This window comes from Corapipo altera, unplaced genomic scaffold (assembly GCF_003945725.1).
Source record: "Corapipo altera isolate COAL_440 unplaced genomic scaffold, ASM394572v1 255, whole genome shotgun sequence".
Taxonomy (NCBI): domain Eukaryota; kingdom Metazoa; phylum Chordata; class Aves; order Passeriformes; family Pipridae; genus Corapipo; species Corapipo altera.
Window position 1 is genome coordinate 2,712,329 of NW_020884929.1, and position 27,180 is coordinate 2,739,508.

General features: G+C 40.0%; 2 protein-coding genes across 19 annotated transcripts in view; both read left to right on the forward strand.

Annotated features, from left to right (window-relative positions):
- KIAA1109 (KIAA1109 ortholog) overlaps positions 1 to 15,478 on the forward strand; it is an 84,258-nt gene extending 68,780 nt beyond the window's left edge. For 6 of the 12 annotated variants that reach the window (XM_027658849.1, XM_027658853.1, XM_027658857.1 and 3 more), the window contains 21 exons: positions 188 to 432; positions 1,075 to 1,290; positions 1,547 to 1,727; positions 2,618 to 2,810; positions 4,766 to 4,927; positions 5,042 to 5,181; positions 6,039 to 6,240; positions 6,434 to 6,637; positions 6,755 to 6,934; positions 7,666 to 7,803; positions 8,285 to 8,545; positions 8,975 to 9,125; positions 9,404 to 9,561; positions 9,979 to 10,171; positions 10,323 to 10,540; positions 10,730 to 10,981; positions 11,538 to 11,741; positions 12,588 to 12,782; positions 13,299 to 13,433; positions 13,890 to 14,055; positions 14,767 to 15,478. In XM_027658849.1, the coding sequence (XP_027514650.1) occupies positions 188 to 432; positions 1,075 to 1,290; positions 1,547 to 1,727; positions 2,618 to 2,810; positions 4,766 to 4,927; positions 5,042 to 5,181; positions 6,039 to 6,240; positions 6,434 to 6,637; positions 6,755 to 6,934; positions 7,666 to 7,803; positions 8,285 to 8,545; positions 8,975 to 9,125; positions 9,404 to 9,561; positions 9,979 to 10,171; positions 10,323 to 10,540; positions 10,730 to 10,981; positions 11,538 to 11,741; positions 12,588 to 12,782; positions 13,299 to 13,433; positions 13,890 to 14,055; positions 14,767 to 14,983 (4,011 nt within the window). In that variant the 3' untranslated portion in view covers positions 14,984 to 15,478. The remainder of the gene's footprint in view (positions 1 to 187; positions 433 to 1,074; positions 1,291 to 1,546; positions 1,728 to 2,617; positions 2,811 to 4,765; positions 4,928 to 5,041; positions 5,182 to 6,038; positions 6,241 to 6,433; positions 6,638 to 6,754; positions 6,935 to 7,665; positions 7,804 to 8,284; positions 8,546 to 8,974; positions 9,126 to 9,403; positions 9,562 to 9,978; positions 10,172 to 10,322; positions 10,541 to 10,729; positions 10,982 to 11,537; positions 11,742 to 12,587; positions 12,783 to 13,298; positions 13,434 to 13,889; positions 14,056 to 14,766) is intronic. The other 6 variants (XM_027658850.1, XM_027658860.1, XM_027658856.1 and 3 more) reach the window with 4 other exon arrangements.
- ADAD1 (adenosine deaminase domain containing 1) lies at positions 2,618 to 24,604 on the forward strand. Of its 7 annotated transcripts, none has more exons than XM_027658868.1 (12): positions 2,618 to 2,714; positions 17,123 to 17,216; positions 18,127 to 18,285; positions 18,723 to 18,890; positions 19,417 to 19,485; positions 19,998 to 20,120; positions 20,239 to 20,362; positions 20,549 to 20,719; positions 21,662 to 21,888; positions 22,780 to 23,017; positions 23,448 to 23,580; positions 24,141 to 24,604. In XM_027658868.1, exons 1-12 carry the CDS (start codon positions 2,712 to 2,714, stop codon positions 24,252 to 24,254), a joined length of 1,623 nt encoding a protein of 540 aa, XP_027514669.1. In that variant the 5' UTR covers positions 2,618 to 2,711; the 3' UTR covers positions 24,255 to 24,604. The 7 variants fall into 7 exon arrangements, with proteins under 7 accessions (XP_027514669.1, XP_027514666.1, XP_027514667.1 ...); XM_027658865.1 differs by lacking the exon at positions 2,618 to 2,714 and adding an exon at positions 16,352 to 16,445 and having other exon boundaries at positions 17,011 to 17,216; XM_027658866.1 differs by lacking the exon at positions 2,618 to 2,714 and adding an exon at positions 16,445 to 16,466 and having other exon boundaries at positions 17,011 to 17,216.
- The last annotated feature ends 2,576 nt before the right edge of the window (positions 24,605 to 27,180 follow it).

A 27,180-nucleotide genomic window follows, 5' to 3' on the forward strand; every position in this document is an offset into this window, starting at 1 on the left:
CCAAGCTTTCATTGCTTTCTTTTTCATAATCTGTCTGGCAATTCCTTTACCTGCTCTCTCCTTATTATGAGGAACTTGAGAGTTTCTCATAGCACTCTTGCTTCTTTATTTCCAGATCTATCTACTGTGTTCTCGATGGAAATCCTATCTGTGAAAATTTAATATCTTTTTGTCTTTCTGTAATCAGTTTCCAGAGGAGACAGAAATGGACCTTTTGTCTGTAACTATTGATGGTCCCTCCCATTACTCATCTACTAGTGAAGGCTCATGCTCGGTATTTGCTTCACCCAAAACTCCAGTAGGCTTCTCACCCGGCATTCCCTTCCAGCCTGAAGAAGGACGCCGGGATGACAGCTTGTCATCCAGCAGTGAGGACTCTGACAAGGAGGACGACCATGAAAGAGAGAGGACCTACTTTTATAAGAAACCACCGTAAGTAACAGCCCTAAGGAAGAACACAGAAGTGAAGAAAATACTTGAGTGTACTTTCAAGACTTTCAAACTTGAAATATTGCATTTAAAGCTACAAAATGTGCTACTGATGAAATACTGAATTTTGCCTTGAGCGTGTATGTGGAAGTCAGGGGAGGTTGTGTTGAGCAGAGGTGACTGTGTGGGAAGGAGGAATTCTGATTGGAAAAGGAGGCAACTGCTAGACGTTTTTGAGCTTGGAACAGAAAAAAAAAAATTTGGGAAGTTCTTTTTGGATGCACAGAACAGGTTTTAGTGGGACCAAATGACAGATTAGTCAAATACAGCATAACTTTCAGTGATTATACCTCCACAAAGTGCATGCATCAATGCCAATATTTACAAATATGCAAATTACTGGGTATATTTTTGTTTCGTTTCTTGATTGAGAATTCAAGAAAGGCTTAGTTTTTTGTAACACCCTAAATATTAACAAATGTAACGTGTTAATGGAAGATATGGGTCAGTGTGTTGCTGCTTTATCAGATAAGGCCTTTTCCAAAATGTTTTTGAAAGCTGATACACTGAGTGTGGGCACAGTTCAAGAAGGCCTCCTACCAGCTGTGCAGGTAGATGTGATGCTCGTGCTCTGATCCTGTGCAGGGGCACCTCTCGCAAGAAAACCACAGGCTTTGCTGCGGTCCAGCAGCTCTTCACCGAGCGCTGGCCAACGACACCCACCAACAGGAGCGTGACTGGCACAACCACGGAGAGAAACATCGACTTTGAACTTGACATCAGGGTGGAAATCGATTGTGGGAAGTGTGTGCTGCACCCGACAATGCTCCAGCAAGAGCACGATGACATCAGTTTACGGAGGTACGGAATGTGTTAGTTGCCTTATGAGGAACAGGGTGTAAGTACTTTATTCTGCTTTAGCTGTTGAGTTCCCCTGATATTGCCATCATTTAAATTATAACCACCTGTACGATAATTAATGACTCCTAATCACTGACCTGTTTGCATCACTTTATTTGTAGTATTTATCACCTCATAGCAGCATTGTAAGTTGCAATTGTTCTGCCCGTGTATAGCATGGGAAATTCCTTTAATAACATGAGGATATTTCTTTTAGGAGCTATGATCGGAGTTCCAGAAGTTTGGATCAAGAGTCTCCTTCCAAAAAGAAGAAATTTCAAACTAATTATGCATCTACTACTCACTTACTTGCTGGCAAGAAAGTACCATCATCTCTACAGACAAAATCTAGTGATGTGGAAACAACAGTGTTTTATATTCCAGGGGTGGATGTAAAGGTAAAAGGAGGGTGTAACTCAGCAGGGAAGCAATGGCAATGTTTTCTCTCAAACACCATCAAACTGTACACTCCCTTGTTTATTCAGTCACTGTTTCTAGATCTTAGTAAGAAAGGGTCTCAACAGAAATGTTCTTGTATTTTATGATTTGAAATCCTGTGGAGTAAAAAACAGGAAAAGTCAGTCACTGCTGCATGGAAACTTCATGCTATTCGAATAGAGCATAAATCAAATGCTCTTCACTTGAAATAACTTGGCTTTTAGTCTCTTGATATGGAAAGACTGTGTGTCCATTTTCCAGGATTCCAAACTGTCTTCAGGATTAGCAGTTACACCTCATGTCCTGCCTTTTGCTTTTAGTCAAATTTATGAAGAATTAAACATTCTCTACAGCTTTTGTTATGTAATGTATTTTCACTGATAGTGTATTATGCACAAAGAGGAGGTGTGAACTCTTGGAATATCTTATTATTGTTATTTTTTTAAAGCAGATTTCTGTATGCCTGTGTTTAGTAGTGGAACAGTTCCACCATGCAGTAAAACAGAAAGAAAGCTGTGTGCACAGGAACAAATAGTTGGTGGCACAGGATGCATGAGACACAACAGAGCAGAGAAGCAAGCTTTAGACATTGTTCCTAAATAATTACTTTACCCTGTTCTCTGTGTTTCAGTTAAATTTTTTTTTTAGAGTTGAACTGATTTTTTTGTTTTGTACTAAATTTTCAGATATTAATATTTGTAGGACATGAATTGGAATGTGATGTATCTTACAATGGTATTTGTGTAAATAATGAGAACAAATAAATTTTGAAGGGAAGTAGTGATACCAAATGGCTGTATAGAAATTGAGTTCTTTCTGTGAAGTAAATTGATCTTTCTTTGCTTTCCAGCTGCACTACAACTCTAAGACTCTAAAGACTGAATCGCCAAACACTTCCCGAGGATCGTCTTTGCCAAGAACTCTTTCCAAAGAGTCCAAGCTGTATGGTATGAAAGACACTGCCACATCTCCTCCTTTATCTAGCACTATCCACAGCAAGACTAACACCTTACTTCCTCCCCAACCCCCACCCATCCCATCAGGTACTTATAGACAAACTTTCTGAATCTGTCATGGATGTATATCTTTCCTTGGTGTAATCTACTGGCTTTGGATCCGGCTGCACGTTACCTGATGCTCTGTGTTTATCAAGCCTTAATTTTGGCTGCAGAAAGCTGATCCCAGAAGCAAGAATGCAGTTCATAAAGCTGCATTTTTAGACTTTGTTTGCCAAAGCAGTCTCAGTAATGTTTCTGCCATAATCACCGTATCCCCGTGATGGCCTGTCACTGCCTCCTCCCTGTTTTCATTTAACAAAAGAGTGATGCTGGAAAGCAGAGTTTAAACATCTGTAAACTCTTGCAGGCCCTTACAGAACTGTGATTTGGAGTAACTTGAGTTCTAAAACTGAAAAGTTCTGTTTTATCTCTAGTGATTCCTGTTCTCAAGCAGGAGTGTGTCGTTACATCGTGTCAGATCTAGAGCTATGTAGATTGCACCTCCAACTTCTGAGACGTTCACTTTTCTCTCCTTCAGCATTTGGATATGGCTTGAAATACAAAGTTGAAAATTTGTCAGAATTCGATGAGCAGGCAAAATTAATGACTGAAAGTTGGTGTGTGGGGGTTTTGTCTTATAAAATCACCGGAGGTGCTGGGAGAGAACAGGGGACACCTTCCTCAATTCTCCATGTTGTTGAACCATTAGCTCTTACTCCTCTAAGTGACCATCTTCTTTATGATTACCAGATGTTGTGTAATTGTACTCTTCAATTTTGTTCTCTACTTTCCTATCTTCTTTCTAATCTCTGCCTTTGAATTTTTACCATATCATGTCCGGTTACTGAGTCTTGCTGGTTTTATGGCTGTAAACTCTTCATTTAGTGGGGAGCTTACAGGAATTGCACTTGTATGATAATATAAATGTCTCCCCAAACTAGGGATTGGATTGTAATTACTTTATTTCTTTATGCAATGTATTTCTATAAGTATTTATTAGTTCGGAATTGTTTTGAAACATATTTATTGTTGCTTATACTACTTTTATTAAATAGTGCTTTTCCTCTGGAAACCATTTCTCTGGAATGGAAACCACCTTGTCTTACTGTCTTTGGTTTCCAGTAAAAGCCCTAGACAGAATAGTTTGCATAGAATGAAAATTCAGTGCTTGCTTTTTTAACAAATAAAAGGATTTTTAAGCTCCATTTCAGTAGTTTGGATTAGTAGTTTGGATATTTTTCTTGGAGAATTTAAAATCCATATCTCCGTTTATATCTATTGATCCTAATAGCCATATTACATAGAGACAGTAATGGAGCTGGTACTAATATCTTCTCTGCATATTTATATTTTGGTGAGCATGGATTCAAGCCTCTTCCACAGATTTACAAGACAGTAACCTTTATATTAGTTTATACTCAGGCTAGTTCCAGAGTATAAACTTTTATAAAAGTTTAAAAGTTATAAAAATTATAAAAGATCAATTCTTTAATACTTTTATAGTGTAAGCCTTTAAAAATCCTGGTTTAGAATCTTTAGTTATTCTTTGCATAAATACAGTAGACTTGCCATTTACAGTTTTGGTTTTTGATATATTTTTCTCTGTTTAAACTGACATTCTTTCCAGACTCGTGCATTTAGTTTTCCTAATTCCACTTTGATTTCCAGTCAGCTGTGGTTACTTTGCATTGGGTATTGTGTGTATCAGCTTCCAGTGCTAGTTTTTAAAAAGTGAGGTGGTGACAATGACATGAGAGTGTTTGGTCAAGAACATGAGCAATGGAATTACTACAATTGAGGATTACAGACTAACAGTTGTTTTTGCACAGCTTTCTTAGTGAAAACTTAATGACTTGAATTTTTTTCTAGCTGATCTATGTCTCTTCAGATGATACAGAAAATTAGAGGGGACAGCTGATAGTTATCAAGTTTCTTGTAATGTTTATTAGTTGTTGTTCAGTCATATTAAATAAGAGAAATTTATCTTTTAAATGTTGCAGCCAAAGGGAAAGGAAGTGGTGGAGTGAAAACTGCTAAACTCTATGCGTGGGTTGCACTCCAGTCCCTGCCAGAGGAGATGGTGATCAGCCCCTGCCTACTGGATTTCCTAGAGAAAGCTCTGGAAACCATTCCCATTACACCCATTGAAAGGAATTACACAGGTAAGTTGAGCATTTATGGTCTCTTACTCTATGCTTTTTTTTGTCTCTTGATGGCACTGAGCTGCTTTTCCCTTTAGATTCCACTTTCTAATGACTTCTTGTGCTTGTTAAAAGCTGTCAGTTCACAGGATGAAGACATGGGACAATTTGATATACAAGATCCCTTAGAAGAGTCCACAACATCATTAGTATCATCCTCAACATCAGCATATTCATCCTTCCCTGTGGATGTGGTGGTTTATGTACGAGTTCAGGTGAGGTTCTAACTCAACATTAAGGCTAGTAACTTTAGTCACAGCTTTTAAAATAATCTATGCTTCTAAGTTTGCTTTTTAAAAAATAAAATACATTTTCAAGTGTCCTTTCTGGGATATTAATGTATAGTGTGATGATGAAATAGGAGTTTTGACATATTTTAGTTTCTTGGAGACCAAAGAAATGAACTATTTTGAGAAGTCATGAAATTTCTGAGCATTTTCTGTCATCACTTTGTCCTTGTGTTTTGGACTTTTTTTGAAAGTATCTTTCATAGCTACTCTTTCTATCCTTTGTTTATAGGTACCATTGCAAACAAAAAATAATAATTTCAGATTTTCTCAGTTTATGTGGAAAATGTAGGAATATACAGTTAGGATCTACGGGGCATCGTCCATACTGCTTAATATTTGATGTGTCCCGGATTTTTGTATGTGTAAGAGAGAAAAGTGCTACTGTGGAGTGATTCAGAGCACTTGAGCTTGATCTGAATGTTGCTATTTTTCCACTTTTCTCAAACAACGATTTTTCCTGGCATAAACTTGATTATGTTGCCAAATTGAAGACCCTATTCTAACGCTTTCTTTTTTGCCTCTGAAAATTAGACACAACAATCTGTACCCTCTAAAAGCTTTTAGCTGGAAACTCATTTGGCCAAGAATGTTGGCCCTGGTGAAATTAATGTATCTATATCAAGTTGTATACAGTTACCTTACTAATTCTAAAGCCAGTCTGAAAAGGCTGTAATATGCTCAGATTTAAAAATCAATCCACAGCATGTTATAATCCAAGTTTGAGATGTTTTCAGTATTTCACATGTGTTCACTGAATGCTTTCTTTTCTTGCTGTGCTTTAGCCCTCTCAAATCAAGTTCAGTTGCTTGCCAGTATCAAGAGTTGAATGTATGCTGAAGTTGCCTTCCCTGGATCTCGTTTTCTCTTCAAACCGAGGAGAACTGGAAACTTTAGGCACAACATACCCCTCAGAGAGTGTATCCATTGGTGGCAGTACTTCACAGAGTGGCTCAAAGAACTCAGTTAGCAAATCTGGAGCACCAGGTAATATGTGTAGGAATGTTGATTCTCTGCTGTGGCTGACATCAATACCCAGAATATTTCAGCTACGTTGCTGCTAAAGGGCATAATTTGAAGTGTACTTGGTCTGTTTAATATTGCTGTTAACATTAAGTATTATTTCACATTTGGAAACGCTTTCAAAATCTAATTTTTTGCCAAAAAATATTGACTTTAGGTTCCTCACCTGGGCTGGGCAGCCCTCTTGGCAGGACACGGCACAGCAGCAGTCAGTCAGACCTGACAACTTCCAGCAGCAGCTCTTCAGGCCTGAGCTTTACCGCCTGCATGTCCGACTTCTCCCTTTACGTCTTCCATCCCTATGGAGCTGGAAAACAAAAGTCAGCTGTTACCGTGCTAACCCCCGGATCAGGAGCCTTAGGTACACGGCACGGTGTTGTTTGCTTCAACGAACCTTGTTCAACTTTGGCATGCTTTTCTGAGCTGGAGATTGCAAAAGCTCACAGGAGATTGAATTTTTTTTCCTTCCTGCTTCTAGGAAACGTGGATGAGGAACCCACTTCGGTCACGGGCCGCAAGGATTCTTTGAGCATCAACCTCGAGTTCGTGAAAGTCAGCCTGTCACGGATAAGGCGCTCAGGAGGTTCCTCCTTTTTTGAGAGTCAGTCTGCGAGCAAAGCTACCAGCAAGATAGATACCACACTGATAAACATATCTGGTAAATGCTGCTTCCATTTTCATCCCATCTATCCAGCTAATTAGGGAACTGCTGTTCCAGTGATGGGCTTTACCCCGGGCAGCTTTTGTAGCTGTTTATTGAGAACCATCTACTTGCAGTTAGTGTAGTAAAATTTTTGCTCTTTATGAGTGAAGTAGGGATTGATATATTAAATGTAATGGTGCTTGGAGTATCTGTTTGCCAGGTGTGCCTTTTTAGCCTCCTGATCCATTTAATGTAACTAAATGGACTGGCTCAAACACATCCCTGACATCAGTCCATCCCACTTAACGTGACCCTTGCTACCTGCTGCCTATGAAGCTGCAGTGCAAGCTAGATTCCTGAATACTAAAGGAAGTAAAAATGGGGTTTAAAGACTTATTTACTCATTTTCTGCCCCTGACTTACTGGGCAAACAGCTGAATGGTTGTGATTAATCTGCCACTGAAGCCCTCACGTGAGGAGTCTGAGGCACATCCAAAAGAAGTTGGACTCGACATCATTTATATTCTTAGGTTCCTTTTTGCATTTATGAAACATATTTGTATCTAATATTGGATTTGGAGAAATGGCAAAGCCTCAGGAAAACTATTTTTGCATTACAGCAGAGATAATACTGCTGGGTGAAGAAGATTTTTGACTATATTGAATGCCTTTTAATTACATTTGGTTACCAAAACCTGTTACTACGGAGAATTTACAGCTGTCTGTATATGCTTTTTATTTTTCAGCTGTCTGTGATATAGGATCTGCTTCTTTCAAATACGACATGCGCCGACTCAGTGAGATTCTGGCCTTTCCCAGGGCTTGGTACAGGAGAAGCATTGCTAGGCGGCTTTTCCTTGGGGATCAAACTATAAATCTGCCAAGTAAGAGACTGCTTATCATGAAAAAACTTTTTGTGCGATGCGTTATTTATAAGCATTTATTACCTGTGTCTTATCACGTGTGTGACTAGATACAAACATATCATAAATGACTCCATGTGCAGTCACTCAAAGAAGTTTAATAAAAAATCCTAGAAGGAAGAATTTAAAAATTTATAAAATAGGTCATTGAATAATTTAAAGAGCATATTCCAAATCCAGGTTTGATGGGGCCCTGAGCAACCTAATCTAGTGGATGGCATCCCTGCCTCTGGCAGGCTTGGAACTAGATGATATGTAAGGTCCCTTCCAACCCAAACCATTCTCTGATTCTATAATATATTAATGAAGACAGTAGAAAACCTTTAGTTACATTAAGCTAAATATACTTTAACACTCTCCAATGCTTCTAATTATATGGGAGGATATAGTTAGTTCAAAGTGAAATAGTGGTTCTGCATTTGACGTGCTGCTTTTCCTCCAGCAGCATCGGGTCCTGGAACACCAGATTCCATTGAAGGAGTAAGCCAGCATCTTTCTCCTGAATCCTCACGGAAAGCCTACTGTAGGACATGGGAGCAGCCCTGCCAGTCTGCTTCCTTTACTCACATGGCACAGTCACCTAATGTTTTTAGTGAACACAGTGCAAGCAGCAGTATGTCACCTGGGACAGCATCTCACAGCCTAAAGTCTCCAGCTGTTACAAGGTCCAGGAGCGTGTCTGACTCCTCAGTGCCTCAGAGAGGTGAGTAGACAATGATTTCTTTAGGGTTTTTTTAAGTATTTCTATCAGTTGTATGAAAAAAATTGTCACCACTGCTTTGCAAAAAGCAATCATAAAATATTCTTTTCCACAGTGCCTGGGAGTGGAGAGTCAATGGCTTAGAGAGAGGAAAATGTCTGAAATGAATGAATTAAAGTGTACTGTGTTAGCTTACTTTCTATAAAATTGCATTATTGGTATGTGTAAAGTGAATCAATATCTGTGACAACTAAAGCACCACATCTTGCAAATCCTCTAGTTTTCCTTTATCCTCACTCATAGTTTTGTTGTGCTCTTTAAATATGGTGTTTGTCAGTCCTTTTGTGATATTCACTATGGATATATTCTGTCAGTTTTTCCTAGCATGTGGAATAATGTAAATTTTTGTCTACTTTTTTTTTTTTTGTTTAGATGCTCTCTCAAAAACGTCAACTCCATTTAATAAGTCAAATAAAGCTGGAAGCCAGCAGGGAACACCATGGGAAACACTGGTTGTTTTTGCTATGAACCTGAAACAATTAAACGTTCAAATGAATATGAGCAACGTAATGGGCAATACTACGTAAGTATAAAACAAGATCAGGCACGTTTTAACATATGGGGTTGTTTGGGGGGCAAAGGAACTTCTTCCCCACAGACTGTTAACAGCCTGTTGTCTTTTAGCTTTAAAATCCTAACTTTTTCAGTTTGGAACTGTTAATCCTCTCATGAATACTGTCGATGCTTAATCCTGAAGTCCCATGTGCCTAAACCACATTATTTACTGGTTTCCAGTAAATAATATTTCGTCTCTCTTTTGACAGCCTGGATAACTGTTGTCTATTTTCACCTCTGTTCCAGGTGGACCACCAGTGGTTTGAAAAGTCAGGGTCGTCTATCTGTGGGAAGCAGCCGAGATCGGGAAATTAGCATGTCTGTGGGTTTGGGAAGATCCCAGCTGGACTCCAGAGGGGGAGTGGTTGGAGGTACCATAGATGTTAATACCCTGGAGATGGTGGGTAAGTTGGAAAGCTGCCTGGTTATTGAATTGAATTGAATTCAATTACTTTGAATTGAAGGGTTAACCTTCTAATCAGGGCTAAGTCAGTCTCAGGGTTGCACTAAAATTACACTATCTAGTTGTGCAACCCTTCAGCTGTCTGGACAGATGGCAGCTCAAGGATTTGACAGCAGTTCAGCTCCTCCTAGACCTTCACAAGTGCTTATGGTCAGGGAAATGCCAAACTAGCTTTGGAAAGGGGCTGGGTGTTCTGGTGCTACACCAGAGTCACAGCCTCCCCATGCATTTGGAAAAAAACCCAGTGCTTTCTCAGTCCCCTCTGTATCCTCTGGATGGCATAAAGGTGTTATCATTGGAAAAACTGATTTCCTTACCTCTAATACTGCATTTCTATATTGCTTTGCTTCTATTTCAGCTCATATTTCTGAGCATCCAAACCAGCAGCCCAATCATAAAATTCAAATTACAATGGGTTCTACGGAAGCACGTGTTGACTATATGGGATCCAGTATCCTAATGGGAATCTTCAGTAATGCTGATCTTAAACTGCAGGATGAGTGGAAAATTAATCTGTATAATACTTTGGATTCAAGCATGACTGATAAAAGGTAATAATGTTTCCTATGTTTAAAATGTGTAATGTTTGATAAGGTCAAATGACTTCTGTCCAGTTCATTTTTTGGGGTTGGTTTGTATTTGGTTGGGTTGCCAGTAGGAAACAGATTAACTGCTAATGTTCTTGCTATTTTCAATATCTAGTGAGATCTTTGTCCATGGGGACTTGAAATGGGATATCTTCCAAGTGATGATTTCAAGGTCGACAACGCCAGACCTAATAAAAATAGGGATGAAACTCCAGGAGTTCTTCACTCAGCAGTTTGACACAAGCAAGCGAGCTCTGTCCACCTGGGGACCTGTTCCTTATCTCCCTCCCAAGACAATAGCCAACAACTTGGAGAGAAGTTCACAAGAGCAATGTAAGCGGCACGAAAAAATAACATAATTTTCCATTAGGATGTCTTAATTGCAAAAATTCCTCTGAGCAACAGTGTCAATGAAACAGATAAGAAAATATCACTCATAATCCCATGTTTTACTAAAAATATAATTATGGCAGCAATCTTTTCTGCATCTTTCCTGAAATGTTGTTCCTGTTTGCTTTCCAGTGTTGGATGCAGCCCATCATCGCCACTGGCCAGGAGTTCTGAAAGTGGTATCGGGGTGCCATATATCCTTGTTTCAGATGCCATTGCCAGAAGATGGAATGCAATTTGGAGGATCCATGAGTTTGCATGGAAACCATATGACACTGGCTTGCTTTCATGGGCCTAATTTCCGCTCAAAATCATGGGCCTTATTTCACCTTGAAGAACCAAATATTGCATTTTGGACAGAAGCCCAGAAAGTTTTGGAAGATGGTAATTTAAACCCTTTCCTCACTTCTCTAAATTCCTTTAAATGAGTTTTTAAAATTTTTTGATACATAAGAAGAAATCAAAGAAAAAATTTTCTTTAAGTCTGAATCAAGATTATTTCCCACAAATATACCACTTACCTAAAAATAACCTGTTTTTTCTCCATCTTTAGCACAATTTACTTTATCTGTGGAGTAATGCAAAGTACCTTATCAAATATATTGGATATGTCCCTGATAATATGCCTACAAAGTAGATTGTCTGACATGTTAATTGCTTGTGTGTGTTTATGTAGTCCTTTCTCTCTGTATGATGAATTTTGATGGTCTTATTGCTTGTATTTGTCTTAAGAAGTTTTACTGTCTGTAGCTACTGAGGATGTAATTATTCTGTTGTTTGCAAGCTTTATACCAGTTTTTATTCCACTGGCATACTAATTATTTCTGTTAAATACCTGTACAAGGAGAGGGAGAGAAAATCCTACTACCCTCACCAAGCTGCTTTTCCTTTTTTTTTTAATCTCTCACCCCGTGCTGCCCACCCCACCCCTTCAATCCAGGTACTAGTGAACACTCCACGTACATTGTGCAAACCTTGGACTTTCATTTGGGCCACAACACAATGGTCACCAAACCCTGTGGAGCCCTCGAAAGCCCCATGGCCACAATCACAAAGATAACACGGCGCCGCCACGAAAATCCACCCCATGGAGTTGCCAGTGTGAAAGAGTGGTTCAATTATGTTACAGCCACAAGGAATGAAGGTTAGAGCCATGTTCATTAAGTCTGGGGATTGATCTGCTGGCAGATGTTTCTGCTTAAAAGCTGCTAAACTTGAAGTGGGCTACAGGGAGAATGGAAGTTGTTTCTTCCTGAGGACCTTATGGTTAACTGTGGAATGAAGCAGTGGAATATGCTGAAATTCCTCTTTCACTATATGCAAAAAAAAGTGTTGTTTCACATTCAGTTGTGATCTTGTAATGTAAAGATATATTTTCACTGTATATAAAGGTTTTATGGATTAAGTTGAAGTAGGAATATATTTTAGCCTTCCATCACCACTTACAGCTAACAAATTATTCATCTGTCTAAAGCTTTTCAACCTTGAGCTGTTTCTAGGCCTTAAAACGTTTTGAATCATGTCTTTAAATCATTGTTAATTGGAAAATAAAAGCTTCAAGCTGTTAAAATAAATCTGAAAATACAGCTGTTGATATTTCAGTCACAAACTGTAGAATCAGTAGTTGACATTAATAGGAGTTCTGTGAAATATATATGGCATATAGTGAGAAATGAACAGATGATAATTTCTTGGAAAAGTGTTTTTAAATGATTGATATACTATTCTAATATTTATTCCTTTAGAAAGACCCAGGAGGAGGTAGTGGTTGAAGTTCAAAACGGAGGGCCTGTCTATTAGATGTTTTTGTGTAGCTCTGTGAAGGATTTAAGTATATAAACAACAACATTTGGTTGTTTGATCTTTTCTAGCCATGCTTTTGGGAGCAGGCTCGAAGATATAATCTTCTTAATAATTATACAATTTTACAGGTGACCTTTCTTAACTTTTTTGCCTTGTCACAATTAAACATTTCCCATTGTTCCTGCAGAGTTGAACCTGCTTCGGAATGTTGATGCCAACAACCCAGAGAGCAGCACAACAGTGAAGAGCTCCAGCTTGCTAAGTGGCTTCAGAGGTGGCTCCAGTTACAACCATGAAACTGAAACCATCTTTGCATTGCCAAGGATGCAGCTGGATTTTAAATCTATCCATGTTCAAGAGCCCCAAGAGCCTTCGTTACAAGGTGCAGTAAACATAATTACATAATTTGTTTTTCTTGGTCTAAAACTATTTCTCACTAATGAGGAGTTAAATACAAGGGTAACATGTTGGTAAGAGAAGAGGATTTAATCTGAGAATTCCTGTAGATCTGCAAGAAAGGATAAAATTTCATGTAGAGGGACATTTCATTTTATGTTTCTGCATAAAACATAGAGGGAATTCTGTTGAGAGAGTGAAGATCTAGTCCAGAGACCACTGACTATAAACTAAAATTTAGTGAGAGAATTGATATGAACATTTGAGCTAGATTGGCTGTGGCTAGGGGGCTGGTTTTCTTATATTTATTAAAATCTTAGAGAAGAGGAGGGCCATTCTCAAAAAGGGAATATGAGATAGGAACCTAAATTTTATGCTCTTGTTTTCAAAATGGTATCTTCAGACTTCAAATCTTTAAATGATTTGTATTCAAATTCTATGTACTTTTGCATATACCGTATGTGCTTGTAAGTGTATTAATACTGTTTTTATCTGACTGTAGATACAAGTGTTAAACCAAAGGTGGAATGCAGTGTAGTAACTGAATTTACAGACCACATCTGTGTAACTATGGATGCTGAATTGATCATGTTTCTGCATGACTTGGTGTCTGCTTATCTAAAAGAAAAAGAAAAAGGTGAGTTGTTGTTTTATGAGGTAACACTTCTCCGACAATCTGCAGTTGTCAGATTATTTGACAGTAAATATAGTCTGTCATAATTTTGCTCCTATTTTGACACCTGGTGTTTAGTTTAACTTTCTCTTTGGTATAGACAAATGGCAAACTGTTTTAGGAAGCTTTATTATTTTTATTGTAATCCTTTCACCAGCAGAGTCCTTTCAAGACATGCATTTTTCTGACCTCAGAATGCTTTATTTTTATACATGAATATGTTCAGTTGCAGCATTCAAATTTGGTGTGTTCATTCTTAAATAATATGTGGTCTGCACCAGAAATTCTGTAAAACTAAAACACAAAGTGGTTCTCTTTTTGTTGAGATTTGTGCCTCTGTTTTATTTCAATTCAAAGAGAATTCAACTGAGCTGCTTGAGACTGACTAGTGTGGGGGTTTTTCCTATCTCCACTTTGCAGCAATTTTTCCTCCTCGCATTTTGGCTGCTCGACCAGGGCAGAAGAACTCAGTTGGTGTTCTGGAGGACAGCTCCGCCGACAAGGAGGCAGAGGAAAGCATTACTTACACTACAGTCGACTGGAGAGAATTCATGTGCAATACTTGGCATTTGGAACCCACACTCAGGTAATAAGCTGCTTTATCTGCAGTCTCTTTGGCTATGCATAAACTTCTAGATCAGAATTTATGCAGATTAAGGATATTGTTGAAGGCTCTTCAAAAATAGGATACAGGAAGCTTAAACTCATTAATTTCACTCTGTCCTACAATAGCCCATTCACTTTCAGCCATGCAGTTTTTCATTTTTCATTTTTAGCATTCCAGTTTTAGTTTTTAAACACCTTAAAATAAAAAAAGCATAATATACTTGTTGCTATATGGTACTTCAAACTTAGCACAAAAGAATAGTGTGAATGGCAGCAACTCACTACTCTGTATATAATCACTGACACTGACTTTTCTCTGTGTAGGTTTTGTTTATGTTTTTTTAACCTCTGCTGGAGCACCTGAGTGTTCATTCACATATAAAAACAACACATCAGGCCAAACAAATCTTGACAATTGGCATTTTGTGTTAGCAGTGGTAATAAATCAATTTAAACGTGATCTGCAGGCAGCCCAGTCTGGTTTTTCATCTCTTTGAACATTCTCTTCCTTCGAGAGGATGTTCCATTGATCATCTTGAGCTTATCTGTATAAATCAAATTTGAAACCATACTTGTTGGGATTAGGTTGGTTGTAAGTAACAGTGGGAAAATCGATTTTTGTTTATACAAATGCCTTTTGCTATATTTGTATATTTGAGATCGAGTCCTCTATTTATTTGGGTTTTTTCAGATTAATATCCTGGACTGGGAGAAAAATTGATCCTGTTGGTGTTGACTACATCCTCCAAAAGCTGGGCTTTCACCATGCAAGGACTACTATCCCTAAATGGCTGCAGCGTGGTGTCATGGATCCTTTGGACAAAGTTTTGTCAGTCCTTATAAAGAAACTTGGTACTGCACTACAGGATGAAAAGGAAAAGAAAGGAAAAGACAAAGAAGAATATTAAAAATACAATGTGACAACCGTAACTCCGTTTGATTTTATCAAAGTGTTTTATTATATTTTAAGAACTTAAATATGGTTTAAAGAGAAACCTAACAGCTTTTTGCTACTCTATTTAAAACTTACATTGTGAGTAACTGTTTACTGTGGTACTTGATACCATTCTGTATTTGAAGTTATTGCATGATGATGATGACCAATGTAAATTCTGTGAAGGAATAGCTGGAACACTGTAAATCTGCTCCTCAGCGTCCGTTTTATTATGTGCAATATGATCCTGCATCTTTACAATACTTGCAGATTAACTGTGAATTTTCTTAAAAGTTTTATTTGCCATAACACAAACCCCTTGTTGATGTGACCAGTAATTGATTTGTCAATGTAGACTGGTGTAAATTATATATATATATACATATATATATAACTTATGAAACTGTGATTGCCTTAGTGCTAAAAATCATGAAGTTTATTACACTTGTAATAAAATTTAACTACTGTACAGGACTTTATTTTTTTCTTTTTCAGTGAAGAAAGGTGAACAACAAGAAGAAAGTGTTTTAAGTGTAACTTTGCACAGAGTGTGATTTAAGTGAGGTAAATCCCAATCCTGGCTGTGTGCCAGGAGCTTTCTTGGAAAGCAGCCAGGACGTGTGGCCCCAACCATAAAAAAACCCCCGGATTTGTTTACCCCATGTGCAACAAGCCAATAATTACACACTCAAGAGAGACACTGATTATTTATTTCAGAGGTGCGCAAGCCTGGGTGCTCGGTGGTATTCCATAAATCAGTCATACCAACTATCAAAACTTTTTACTATTTATACATCTTATCCAACAAAGGAATTAGCGTTCATTGGCTACAAGTTACATAGTTCTCTTATTAATTAGTATTCTGTCTTCTATTGGTTAATTATTCTGTCGCCTGTCACGCTAATCATTCCGCACGCTCAGTCTTTCCTCTTCTTTTGACTTTTAAGTTAATGAGTTTCTTGGGTCAGTGGTCTGTGACTCGGTGATCATGATCTGCCCACGCTGGAATTACCTTTTACCCAGCTGGGGCAGATTTCACCACACTTGCTGATAAATTCTGCATTCTTTGTGCCCACTACCACTGGAACATCCTTCTCCCCCAGCTTTGTTTACCTCCGCCCAGGTCTGAGACGATCGAAGCATGCCCCGCCCCAAACCTTAATAAGGCAATTCTACCAACAAGTGATTTGTTTTCCTAACAGCTGGACATCACTTTGAGCTTGTTAGCTGCTGTTGCACGGAGTGCATCCCCGTTCTCGTTGATTAGGCTTGAACGTGTACACAGATCAAACATTAAAGAACACCCTTTATCAAGGAAAGGTTACGCAGCCCCGTGCTCCCCTCAGCCGCTCCCCGTTGGCGGGAGCTGCCCCTCACGAAATGGCGGGAGGGGCTACGCGGCGGCGTCCCCGCCTCTAAAGCGCCGCCGGGCAGAGGTGCTGTCAGGGCCGTTTGAGGTGCCGTGAGGGCTCCTGGGCCGGCCGAACCCATCGCCTCAGGGCGGCAGGGACCTCCCTCCCCGTGCCCCGACCTTCGTTTCGCCTCAGGCGCGCTCCGCCTGCCCGCCGGGTGCAGGCGCTGAGGAACCACCCACGGCGGGACGAGCCCGGCAGGTGAGGGTGTTTGTTCTCCGAGTTAAAGGAGGAGCGCAGGTACAAACCCTTGAACTCGTCCCGGAAATTTCAGAGGGATCTGCTTTGCTGCATTCTTGGTTTGCCGGGTTGAGGATTTGGTGTGTCCTTCCAGCTGGTCGCGTCGGGGAAGGTGGTTAACTAAAGGGTGAAGTGGCTTCCAGCCTGCTGGTGCCGGTTGGGAAGGGAGGGTTTGGAGGGATACACCGGGTCAGGGAAGGAAGGGGTCGGAAGGACACTAGATCTGGGTTCTGCCCCGGCCTGTGGGGGGCAGAGCGCGAGTTGTTTGTAGTGCTCTTGCGAAGCAGCTCAGCTAGGAAAGCTGCAGTTTGCGGGGTGTCTTTACCATTCACGGGTTTACTGTTAAAAGTTCCTTAGGTTGGTAGAAAATGGCGAGCAGCCATGGCTGGTTTCAGGGTGCTGGGATGCCCGCCTTCGACCCCGCGCCAAAAAGGATTTTGCCATCTGAGGCTTTCAGGCAGCCAGTTCGGAAGAAACTCTCGGAGCCCGTGACTCCAGGGCTGAATCCTCCACCTTCTCAGTGGCGCAGGCAACCAGAGGTGATGCAAAATCCAGGTATAGCTTTCAGTTATAAACTGGGATTAGCTGCTAATAGTGTTGCAACCCTCTGCTGCTTTTTCTTATCACTGTGTTTTCTTTAGTGACATTCTTAGCATCTTCTCCTACTTGTTCCTCTTCTTGCTATGTTTTAGCGTGTTGGAAGTTGCCTACTGATTTGTTGTAGGCTTTTGTAGTTTGTCTATAGTCTGCAGCATTTCATAATTATAAAGTTCAAGTTAGACATTGAAAGTACTGTAGAGGTATAGGCTATGTTTTGGCAATGTTCTGTTGCATGAGTTTTAGTAGATATCGTTGAGAAAACTGCAGTTCCAGATGTCCCAGGATGTGTTTTGAGTTCCATCACTTCGAATAGCTGTATTGAGATAAAGGCATCTATTTATGAGACTTGTAAACAAGGATTTATTTTAGTTCTTCTTGGCTGGGAGGTACTTGTGTCTGAGTATATCACACCCCTGAAGCTGGTGATTCTGTCCATCTAGCGGTTGGTGAAACTTTTACAGTGTCTTAAAGCAGGGAGTTCTGCTGCATAGTTTAGTGTGAAAAACCACAGGCTCTGCTGTTTTGAATCTGCCGTCAGCAACTTCTGTTGGATCACTGGTTTACGAGAGTGGGGAGGGGGATATAGGTTGTGTTTATTTGTAATAGCTGTCTGTATTCAGAGGTTCCTGGGTTTACTACTCGGAGGAAGAGCTTTGCTGCTTTTAAAAGAGGATATGCATACCGTTTCGGAATTGCTGGTGGTGTTAATGTAGGATTCCATACAAAGCAACAGTGCTCTACAGTACATCTTGTTGCTTTTTGTTCTTCTAAGAAGCGTCTGAAAAGCATTTATTGTAAACGGATTTAAGCTGTCAGAGAGTGTGTTCAGTTCTCAATTTTGTTTAATAACCTTTTCTTTTTAAAGGGGCACATGCACCACCATTGTCAGCACCTCCTTCACAGAAGCAGCTAAAGGAGTTGATCGCAAAATATAAAGAGGGAGCAATAAACTCAGTATCTGCCTTGCATCAGTTTGCCCAAATGCATAACATGCAACTTGAATTGAAAGAAACTAGTGTGGCAGGTAAATATTTCTTTTCCTAAATAAAGTATTACCTGCTTATCCTTGAGATTATCTGAATTTCTCCAGTTAGTATTGGTGGCACTAGTACAGATGATTTTTTTTTTTTATTGTTGATTGCACTACTCTTCACACATGTTGCTTTGCTTTCTGGCTGCCCTTTTATTGTCTACACAGATGTATCTCATGATAAAGTACCACAGAATTTGATCAGATGAATTATGTAGAATTCTGGCTGCTACCAGAACTCTGTGAAATGTGCATGACGTGAAAAGCCACTGAAATTCTCGTGGAGGTGAAAGATATGAATTGTGTTTTGCCAAAATTGTCTTTTTTTCTCTTGTATTTTTTCTGGGCATTAATATAAGGGCATAAAGCTATGGATAAATTATCTTAAAATAAATTCAGTAATTGTGGCTGCTTTTTTTCCTCCTTTAAAGGTGATATCATAAGGCCTTATTTTGCCTTTTGTGCTGTGATAAATGGTGTTTCCTACAAGACTGGGCTGGGAAAAAACAAGAAGGAATCTAAATTAAATGCAGCTAAACTGGCTCTTGCTGAGCTACTTAGCTTGGAGAATACAGGGGCAAAATCATCTGAAGATTCAGGTAAATATTCTTGTAACACCTAATTAGGATTTTAAAAGCTGGGCCTAAAGGTTTCCTGTGTAAAAACCTCTGTGGGTTTATTAAATGCTTCAGCATCAGGGCCTTTGTCAGGTTTTTTGAATCCTTTGGGCAGATGTCTTTTGATTCTGAAACTGGTCTTTTCCTTTGTCATTTGTTTATTATCAGTTGGTAGTACAGAACCAAGAATACTGAAGGAATTACTTGTTGTTTCACTTGATTTGCTACTCACTGGGTACAGCAACATGAAGTACATCTCAAGTGGTGTTGAATTTTTATGTTTATAAGGGTTCCCCACTGATGTACTGCTTTAAATAGAATTCAGTTACTGTGCTGTTTATCTTCTTTCAAGGTTTGTTGTCTAAAAAGTCGTAAGTTTACAAGGATTTCAGATAGAAAAGGAAATTCTTAGGGAACTAGAAACTTTGACTTGCTGGAAGTAAGCCTGAGATTCATGTTTAGAAATTAGCAATGTCCATCCCGCTTCAAAATTTTCTTAAATTCTTAGATTTTCATTGTGTTCCTGCCGACCTCCAAACTCCAGCAAACTCTGCTTGTGTTTCAAGGACCTGTGTTGGTAAGGAATGATCTTGTTGTTCTCTGTTGATTCAAATTATCCAGCAGATCCCTTTTTTAATTCCTCTTTTAATACATTTAGTGACCTCCATATGGTACTGTTATTTTAAACATCTTCTCTTTGAAGAAGGCTGTAAGAATTAGTGTCACTAGGTCGGTTGCATAAATGGAAACTTCATTAAATTGCTTGAATTTAGGTGGTGAACTGATGACAGAAGTAAAAACAGTATAAATAAAAAGTATTTCTGTCCTTACTTGAACTAGTGTGCAGTAGGTGATCAAAATTGATCAATATACTGCCTTATAATGACTGATAAAAGCATAAAGTGCTTAGGTATTCTTGAACTTATTTTTTATTTCCGATAATCTTCAGAATCCCAAAAGTATGTGTTGATAGTAGTGCTTACACCGTGTGGTCAGGTTTAAAATTTGTCAAGTGGTTGCTCATGTGTGTTTCCCCCCCCCCCCCCCCACTTGCAAATTTGTCCTACTGTTTTCTGTTGTTCTATTTAGGGGGATGGTCTATATATTCAAAACTTTCACAGACAGTGGAAGAAGTATTTACCAGGCTGACTGCCCAACATCCCGAGTACCAAAGCTGTGGGAGCTCACTGGCTGCCTTCATCATCGAAAAAGGCGAGTCTGTTTTCACTGTGAGCTTTGGGGAGCCGGAAACCTGGGCTGTTCCCAGAGAGCAGCTTGGTGGGCACCTGGCTGCCAGAGGAGGTGAACCTCCCCCAATGTCTCTTTTCAGGTGGGCAGCACGAAGTTGTGGCTCTGGGAACAGGGGAGTGTAATTACAGCCGGCGCCTCGAGTCCTGTGGCAGAGTGTTGCACGACAGCCACGCCATTGTCACCGCCAGGCGTTCCCTGCTTAGGTGAGGAGGTGCCTGCAAAAATAGTGTCCTTGCAGCCAGTTCTCCTCAGTTTTACCTTGGCACTTGCATTTTGTGGCTAGTATCTTTTAGACTGTTTTCAAATCACGTGAATTAAATGCGTCTGCGTGTTAGTAAGCAAAGTAGTTTTTTTTCACATTTACTGCTATTAAACGCTTTCTTTCATAGGTATTTGTATAGGAATCTCTTGCTGTTCTATAATAAAAATCCAGCAAAGTTGGAGAGATCCATATTTTGTGCAACACCAGGCTCGAAACTGCTCACCCTGAAGCAAAACACAACTTTCTCTCTCTACCTGAACCAGCTTCCAAAAGGAACTGCTCAGTTAAAGTCAAATGTGTAAGTACCATGGTTTTCAGAGATGATGTAGTGGAAGATTCAGGATGAGCTTTTGTTTATTACAGATAACTATGTGCCCCCTTCTCATCAGTTAAAATACTAATAAATCATGAATTTAACCACTGATCAAGTGGATGTGATGACTTAATGTCATCCTTTGCACCACAAGATTAGAGTACAAAAAGGCTTGAATTGAAACCAAAGTCTACTGCTGTGCTTTGTAGATAAAAGGTAATGAGAGAACCCTGATGAATCCCTATGCTTATCTTTACACTTCTAACTTTTGTTAAATTTCTGAAAGTTTGGGATTTTTTGGAATGGTTTCGATATTTAACAGCAGCAATCATTGGTTTACCAAGTTGTGGACAACATTATTTTGTGTCCCCTTTTATTGGTAGGGTAGTGTCATACTATCGTAACTTTTTCATACGTACATCCAGGTAGTTGCTTTCATGCTGAATTTGGGGGGTTGGGAAGGCAGACTTGTGACCTGGAAGAAACAGCCAGTTCATTGCAGGAGCTCCTTCTGTTAGAACTGCAGGAGGTTTTAGGTGACTTTCAGTGTTGTAGCTCCTGCCCAGACTTGGTTGATGAGACTGGATGTATTTGTAAACTACCCTGAAATACTTGATGGGTCACAGGTTCACCACTTTCTCTTTTTGCCCCTTCTGGTGTGTCCTATCTCGAGACAAACTCAGAGAAGTATTTTCTTCTAATACAGTGGATTGGCTTATGTGTAGAGTTATTTAAAGGTATTTTTAGGAGGGAGCTACTTGCAAGTAATGCATTCAGTAGCAAAGTGTGGCCGCTTACTATCAGGTGATGTTATGTTACCTAAGCCAAAAATAAGCATTTGTTGTCTAGCAATGTATTAGATATCACTTTACAATAATCTCTAATCAGAGTGCTTTGTCACTGAAAGCCATTCTCATCTTACTGTAGATATCTGGGTCCACAGTCTCTGTCTGCTTACGAAGCCAGTGAAGAATTGAGTCTCCATGTCGCTCTGGAAGGCAGGATTTACCTGGCTGTTTGTTGTCCCCCTAAAACTGTCAGAGTGAGCAGCATGTCAGGCAGTGACAAACTCACCAAGTGGGAGGTGGTTGGTCTTCAGGGGGCCTTGCTGAGTCACTTCATTGAACCAGTGTATATCAACAATATTCTTGTGGGTAAGTTTAGTGCAAATTTCAGTGCGGTCTTTGTATGTTTCTGTGTTCCGGTTTGATGAACATTTTATAAACCATTAACTAAACTGGATGATTCTCTAAAGAATTACAGTATTTTTCTGAAAAGGTGTACTAAGGGCGTATGTATTTTTTTACTCATCTTTGAAATGCCCTAATGTAAAACTCAGACACTGTGGGTTTCTTGTAGCTTGCCAGATTTCCAACCCTTCCTTTTCTGTGTATTTGAGTGACAGAAGAAATTCAGCTTTTTCTAATGAGTTACATTTTTTATACTGAGAAAACATCAAATGTGACAAATGCTGCGTCTACTCTTCAGTCAAATGGTGACTTTAAGGTGACAGTTTTAGTAATTTCATTACTTGAAAGCAATAGAAAAACTTCTCAAATGCTTACTTAAGTAGTATTCAAAGTAAACATAATAATCTGTAATTACTATTGCCCTTACAATAGAAATGTTGACCCTTCCTTGACATGCAGCGGACCAAAGTATATTTATTTAGCAGTGCTGTTGGATGTGGAGTAATGTGGGCAAGCTCCCTGGCATATCTTCAGATCTGGAATATCCAAGTTCTGTTTTAGTGGTGTCTTCTGCAGGGAACAGAAGAAGGGTTGATGAAAAATAATTGTTCAAAAAAGAAGGCATCCAGTGAAAATAATGATGCCTCTGGAGAAGGAAGTGTGAAATCATTTTTGTTCTGTAAAATTGAATATTGGAACTCATCTGCTGATATTTCCACACATTGATTTTATGTCAAAAAATAACTGTAGTGTAGTTTCTAAGAATGCAAAACACCTGCATTCTTAGCTTTTTTTTTTTTTTTTTTTTTTCAATTTGGTGTACTCACGTGTGACTGATATTGTTCTGTTTAATAGGAAATGGAAATTGTAAGGATACAAAAGGACTAGAAATAAGTATAAAGAAGCGTCTTGACGATGAGCTTGTGTCGAAGCTTCCCATGCCTTACCTGGTCAACAGATCTCATATTTACTTGGTGAAAGCTGCACAACCAGTTCAAACAGATTTAAAACGGTGGTCTCTTAGTCTGAATTGGACGTGGACAGATGCATCCGTGGAGGTCGTGGATGGGATAAGTGGAAAAACCACTGAAAGGTCAGGATTTCTCTTGGTGTCATTGGAAATCATGGTTAGTCCGATTGTTCTGTACTGGTTCACTGGAGTATTCAGTTTTTAAGCTGTGCATGGAGGCCACAGCATGAGAGACGTTCTCTCCTGTGTTGGCTGAATGCATCCTATGATTTAGATGCAGTTTTAGAGCTCTTGTAACTCCACAGTGGGATATACCAAGGTATGAAACAAAACAGTTCTTTGAGTGGAGATATTTGCAGTCTGTTATCTCTTGTAGTGCATGTTTTAGTTTTCACAGTACGTGAATTAGCATCCTGGTTGAGACAAATTCCAGTTCGGTGCTGTTCACAACGTGTTAAGAGGGAGAAAAAAAAAACCCCTGTGATGATCAGAGCAATCTCCCCGTGATGATTTTGTTGCTGAGTTTGACTGTTTTCTCTCCCCGTGGCCGTAGCTCCCCGTTCCGGAGCGGCACCTGCATGGCCAGCCGCCTTTGCAAGGCAGCCATGTTCAGTCGCTTCAGGCTGCTCTGCAGGGAAGCAGGACGGAGTGATCTGCTTCAGATGGCAACGTACCGCGAAGCCAAGGTGAGCTGCTGCGGGGAGGGGGAGCTGGGGTGAGTCCTCTCTTACTGTCTGCTCTCAAAGCTCGTGTGATTGCCACGGCTGACTTTCTGTTTTGCTGACAACTTCACCCGAACAGCTTGTAAACAATCTGTATCTTTTTTTTCCTCCTGTCAAAACACGCAAGAGACCATTTTTTTAAATGATTCAAAAACTACTTCAGAAAGAAATCACTTGCTAATTGAGTCTTGATGTGTTTAGGTTTGTATTGAATGATAGTGAATGTTTATTTTCTGTATAAAGATAATACTGGAACGGAAAACACACTGAAAAAAAGTTCATCAGAACAATTTTCTCGTCCCCGTAAATGCACAAAAATATAAAAGGAATATGTTTTTAGAGTCTAAAACTTCCTCCCATTGTCAACATTTGAGGGAATTTTAAGATCTGTAGTTACTGTTTTCTACAGTGTTTGTGCTTGTGCATATTATGTGCTGCTGGTAAAGAGCACAGGTTTCTGTAACCATCATCTCTGTAACCATCATTCTTGAGATTTTTCAGGGTCTTCCTTTTTCTTGTTTTAGGTTCAATCTCAATTGTACCAAGAAGCTAAAAGCTTGCTGCAGAGCTACTTAGAGCAGCACAGCTATGGATCCTGGATTGTGAAGTCTCCACATATTGAGCAGTTCAGTAACTGACCGTGAGGTGGGTTGTGTGTGAAGTCAGTTTGGATGATCTATTTCGGTGAAGTAATGCTCTGATTAGTAAAATGTTTAACTGTAGGTTGGTATTTAGAGGAAGAAAACAATTCCAGAACTGCTTCTCTTCAGTTTAAATGCAGTTGTTAAATCACTTGTAACAGTTCAGTCTTTTCCAGAAGTTGATGTTTTCTCATAGACAGGAGCATCCAGAGGCTTTGTAAATCTGGTTTGCTTTGCTCCCCAGTGCTGCCTCATTTCAGCCCCCTCACCCTCACCCAGTGGGGGTGAATTCCTTTCACTTTATGGAGTTACATGTTTTTTTCTTGATGGTTTCAGGATTTCTGTATCCTGATTTCTTTGTTTTCCCTACCTTTTTCATATATTTCATTTAAGAAAGAAAAAAGATCAGTAAAAGCTGGATTTCTTAAAAAAAAAAAAAAAGGCATCCCAATGAGAGTGTCTTTCTCAGAAACAAAAATGAACAATCTGTACCTTATCTGTAGGCATCCACCCTTTGCTAGTTCTTTTAAGAGTTTTTTGTTCAGTGTGGATTTGCCAAGTGGCTTGTAGTTTACCATGTACTGTTTGTGGTTGAAGGGTTAAAAAGTAATTGTGTACTTCCAGTGAACTTGGAGTTACCAGCTGTTAATCAGCTGTTAAGCGACAATCACTGGTTTTGGTAGCAGATTTAAAGTGTTCTACAGCTGTAAATAAGAAAATAACACGATGAGGTACAGAAGTCACCAGAAACAAGGCTCCTTCAGCCTTTGTGGGCTGCCCCAGAACCCATCAATGTTAGTGCCTGTGGATGAGCTGGACTCCTCCGCTCTCAGATGACTTCATCACTGTGCTGATGAGTCCTCACGAAATTGCCTGCAAACATAATGATCTGAAAAATGGTACCTGTCAAGGGGGAAGTTGCTTCCTTGTGAATTCTGGTGGGAATATGGCAGCACTGGGATAAAGTTGAAAAGGATGTTAAATGCCATACTTGGGCTTTGTGTGGTGTTGTGAAATACTAGTGTGTTTAAGCTAGATAATACACTTTTATTATGTTACTTGACTTTTGTGCGTCATCCAAGTGTGGAAAGCTGTTATGTAGTGTTCTTTTGCATCGATATTAGTGCTGTTGTCATGTTTCAGCTTCTTGTTTGTTGTAAATAAACTCCTCTTTCTAGTATTTTTTTCTCCTTAATCTGTTTTTGTAACTAGCATGTGGAGTCACTTCTGGGAATGATCTTATGCTGACTTTCAACTTGTTGAAACTCACTGACTTGTTTTACTACTTGGTTAACTTGGGAGATTGTGTGATGCTGTTCTGGTTTTTTTTGTGGCACTTGGCTCCATGTAATTCTTTCTAAGAATGCCAGAGCATGGCCATCATATTCCAGGCTAGAGCAGAGTGTTGCCTTTTTCCAGGGGTGTTAAAAGCTCAATAAATTTCCTTGACAATGTTTTAACTATATCTGCGTACATATACATGTCAAATCTGACACACATGTAACATACCACATGCGTGTTAGTGTTCTATACACTTCTGGACTGGTTTTCCACACGGGCTTAGAGTTTTGCTGATATATCAGCACCAAACTCTTTCCTGTAGAAAGCCTTAGAAGCCTTAAATATGTACAAGTACTGAGCTTTTTTTGCTCAGTTTTGCTTTTGTTGAATGAACAGCGAACTGAAACTTCCACAGAAGTCAGGTGCTACCTTAGGAAGACAGAGGCTTGTGAAAACAATATGTTGAGCTGGGCATGACAGCTGTATCCTTGAGGAACGAGTTCATGACACCAGCATGGATCTGGATCGTTCTTCGGTTAAGTAAAGGCATATGTGGAATGTGCTGAGCTAGTAAATGGAAGCATGTAGGTCTTGTATCCAGGTTTTCCTCAGCTGCTTCAGTAATTCCAAAGAGTGTGATCCTGCAAGCTTGAGATAGAAGGAGCAGGAGTGCTGCAGTTCTGGTAATGAGGCTGAGGATGGATTCCTGGCGGGTACCTGCACACAGAGCAGGTGTGCATCACACAGATGGTGCTTACACAGGTCTGTCAGCACGAACAGCCCCGGCAGCCACTGGGGCTGAGCTCATTCTCTCCCTGCCTGAGAAGAACTGAGGTCCAGGGGTGACAGCACGTGCACACATGCATGTGTATGGGGAAGGGTGGGGTGGTGGTGGGCACTTGTGTGTCCTTTCTGTATGCACACACACGTACAGACACACCTGCTGCACCTGTACTTGACTGTACGTAACTCACGTCTTAAGTGACACACCTTGGCATGGTTTAGGAACACTGCTCCCCTATTCAGTGTCCCCCCTGAGACTCCAAACCATACCCTGCTCTCTCTCTCCCATTTTCCCCTTCCTGCTGCCGGGGGGATGGAGAGGAGAATTGGAAGCACAAAAGATTATGGTTTGAGGTAAGAACTATTTGTCGGAAACAGCAATGAGGTAAGAAAAGGAACAGAAACAGCACCAATGCTGATGACAGTGGGTACAAGAAAAGAAATTATTCACACAAGGGAAAAACCCCACGCTAATAGGTAGCACTGGACAGCTCCCTCTGCCGTGTTTTCTTGACTGGAGGGAACCCCTTCTCCCTGGAGTCACCTTTTTCCCTGCCCCTGGGAATGTGAAGTGGTATAAAATAACCAAACTCTGTGTCCTAGCTGTGTCCCCTCTTGGCTACTGCGAAAGTTAACCCTGCCCTGGCCACAGGCAGGGCACACGTCAGGTCTGACATACATGCAGCATAGCTCTAACATGCCATACTTGCTGAATCTGACGTCTTTGGCAAATCTGGCATGTCACACAGGTCACAGAGATCTTGCCACATCTCATGTCACGTCGTGTCATGTCACACAGGTGTCACGTGTGTAATGTCACGCCACATCTCAGGCTTCACACCGTCGCTTGTCAGATGCA

Excerpts from the sequence above, each read along its gene's own strand:
- ADAD1 (XM_027658865.1), top strand. The coding sequence starts at position 17,030 with ATGGCGAGCAGCCATGGCTGGTTTCAGGGTGCTGGGATGCCCGCCTTC. Across the intron at positions 20,121-20,238 it reads TGCCTTCATCATCGAAAAAG|GTGGGCAGCACGAAGTTGTG; the intron begins GCGAGTCTGTTT and ends GTCTCTTTTCAG. Across the intron at positions 20,720-21,661 it reads GCTCAGTTAAAGTCAAATGT|ATATCTGGGTCCACAGTCTC; the intron begins GTAAGTACCATG and ends ATCTTACTGTAG.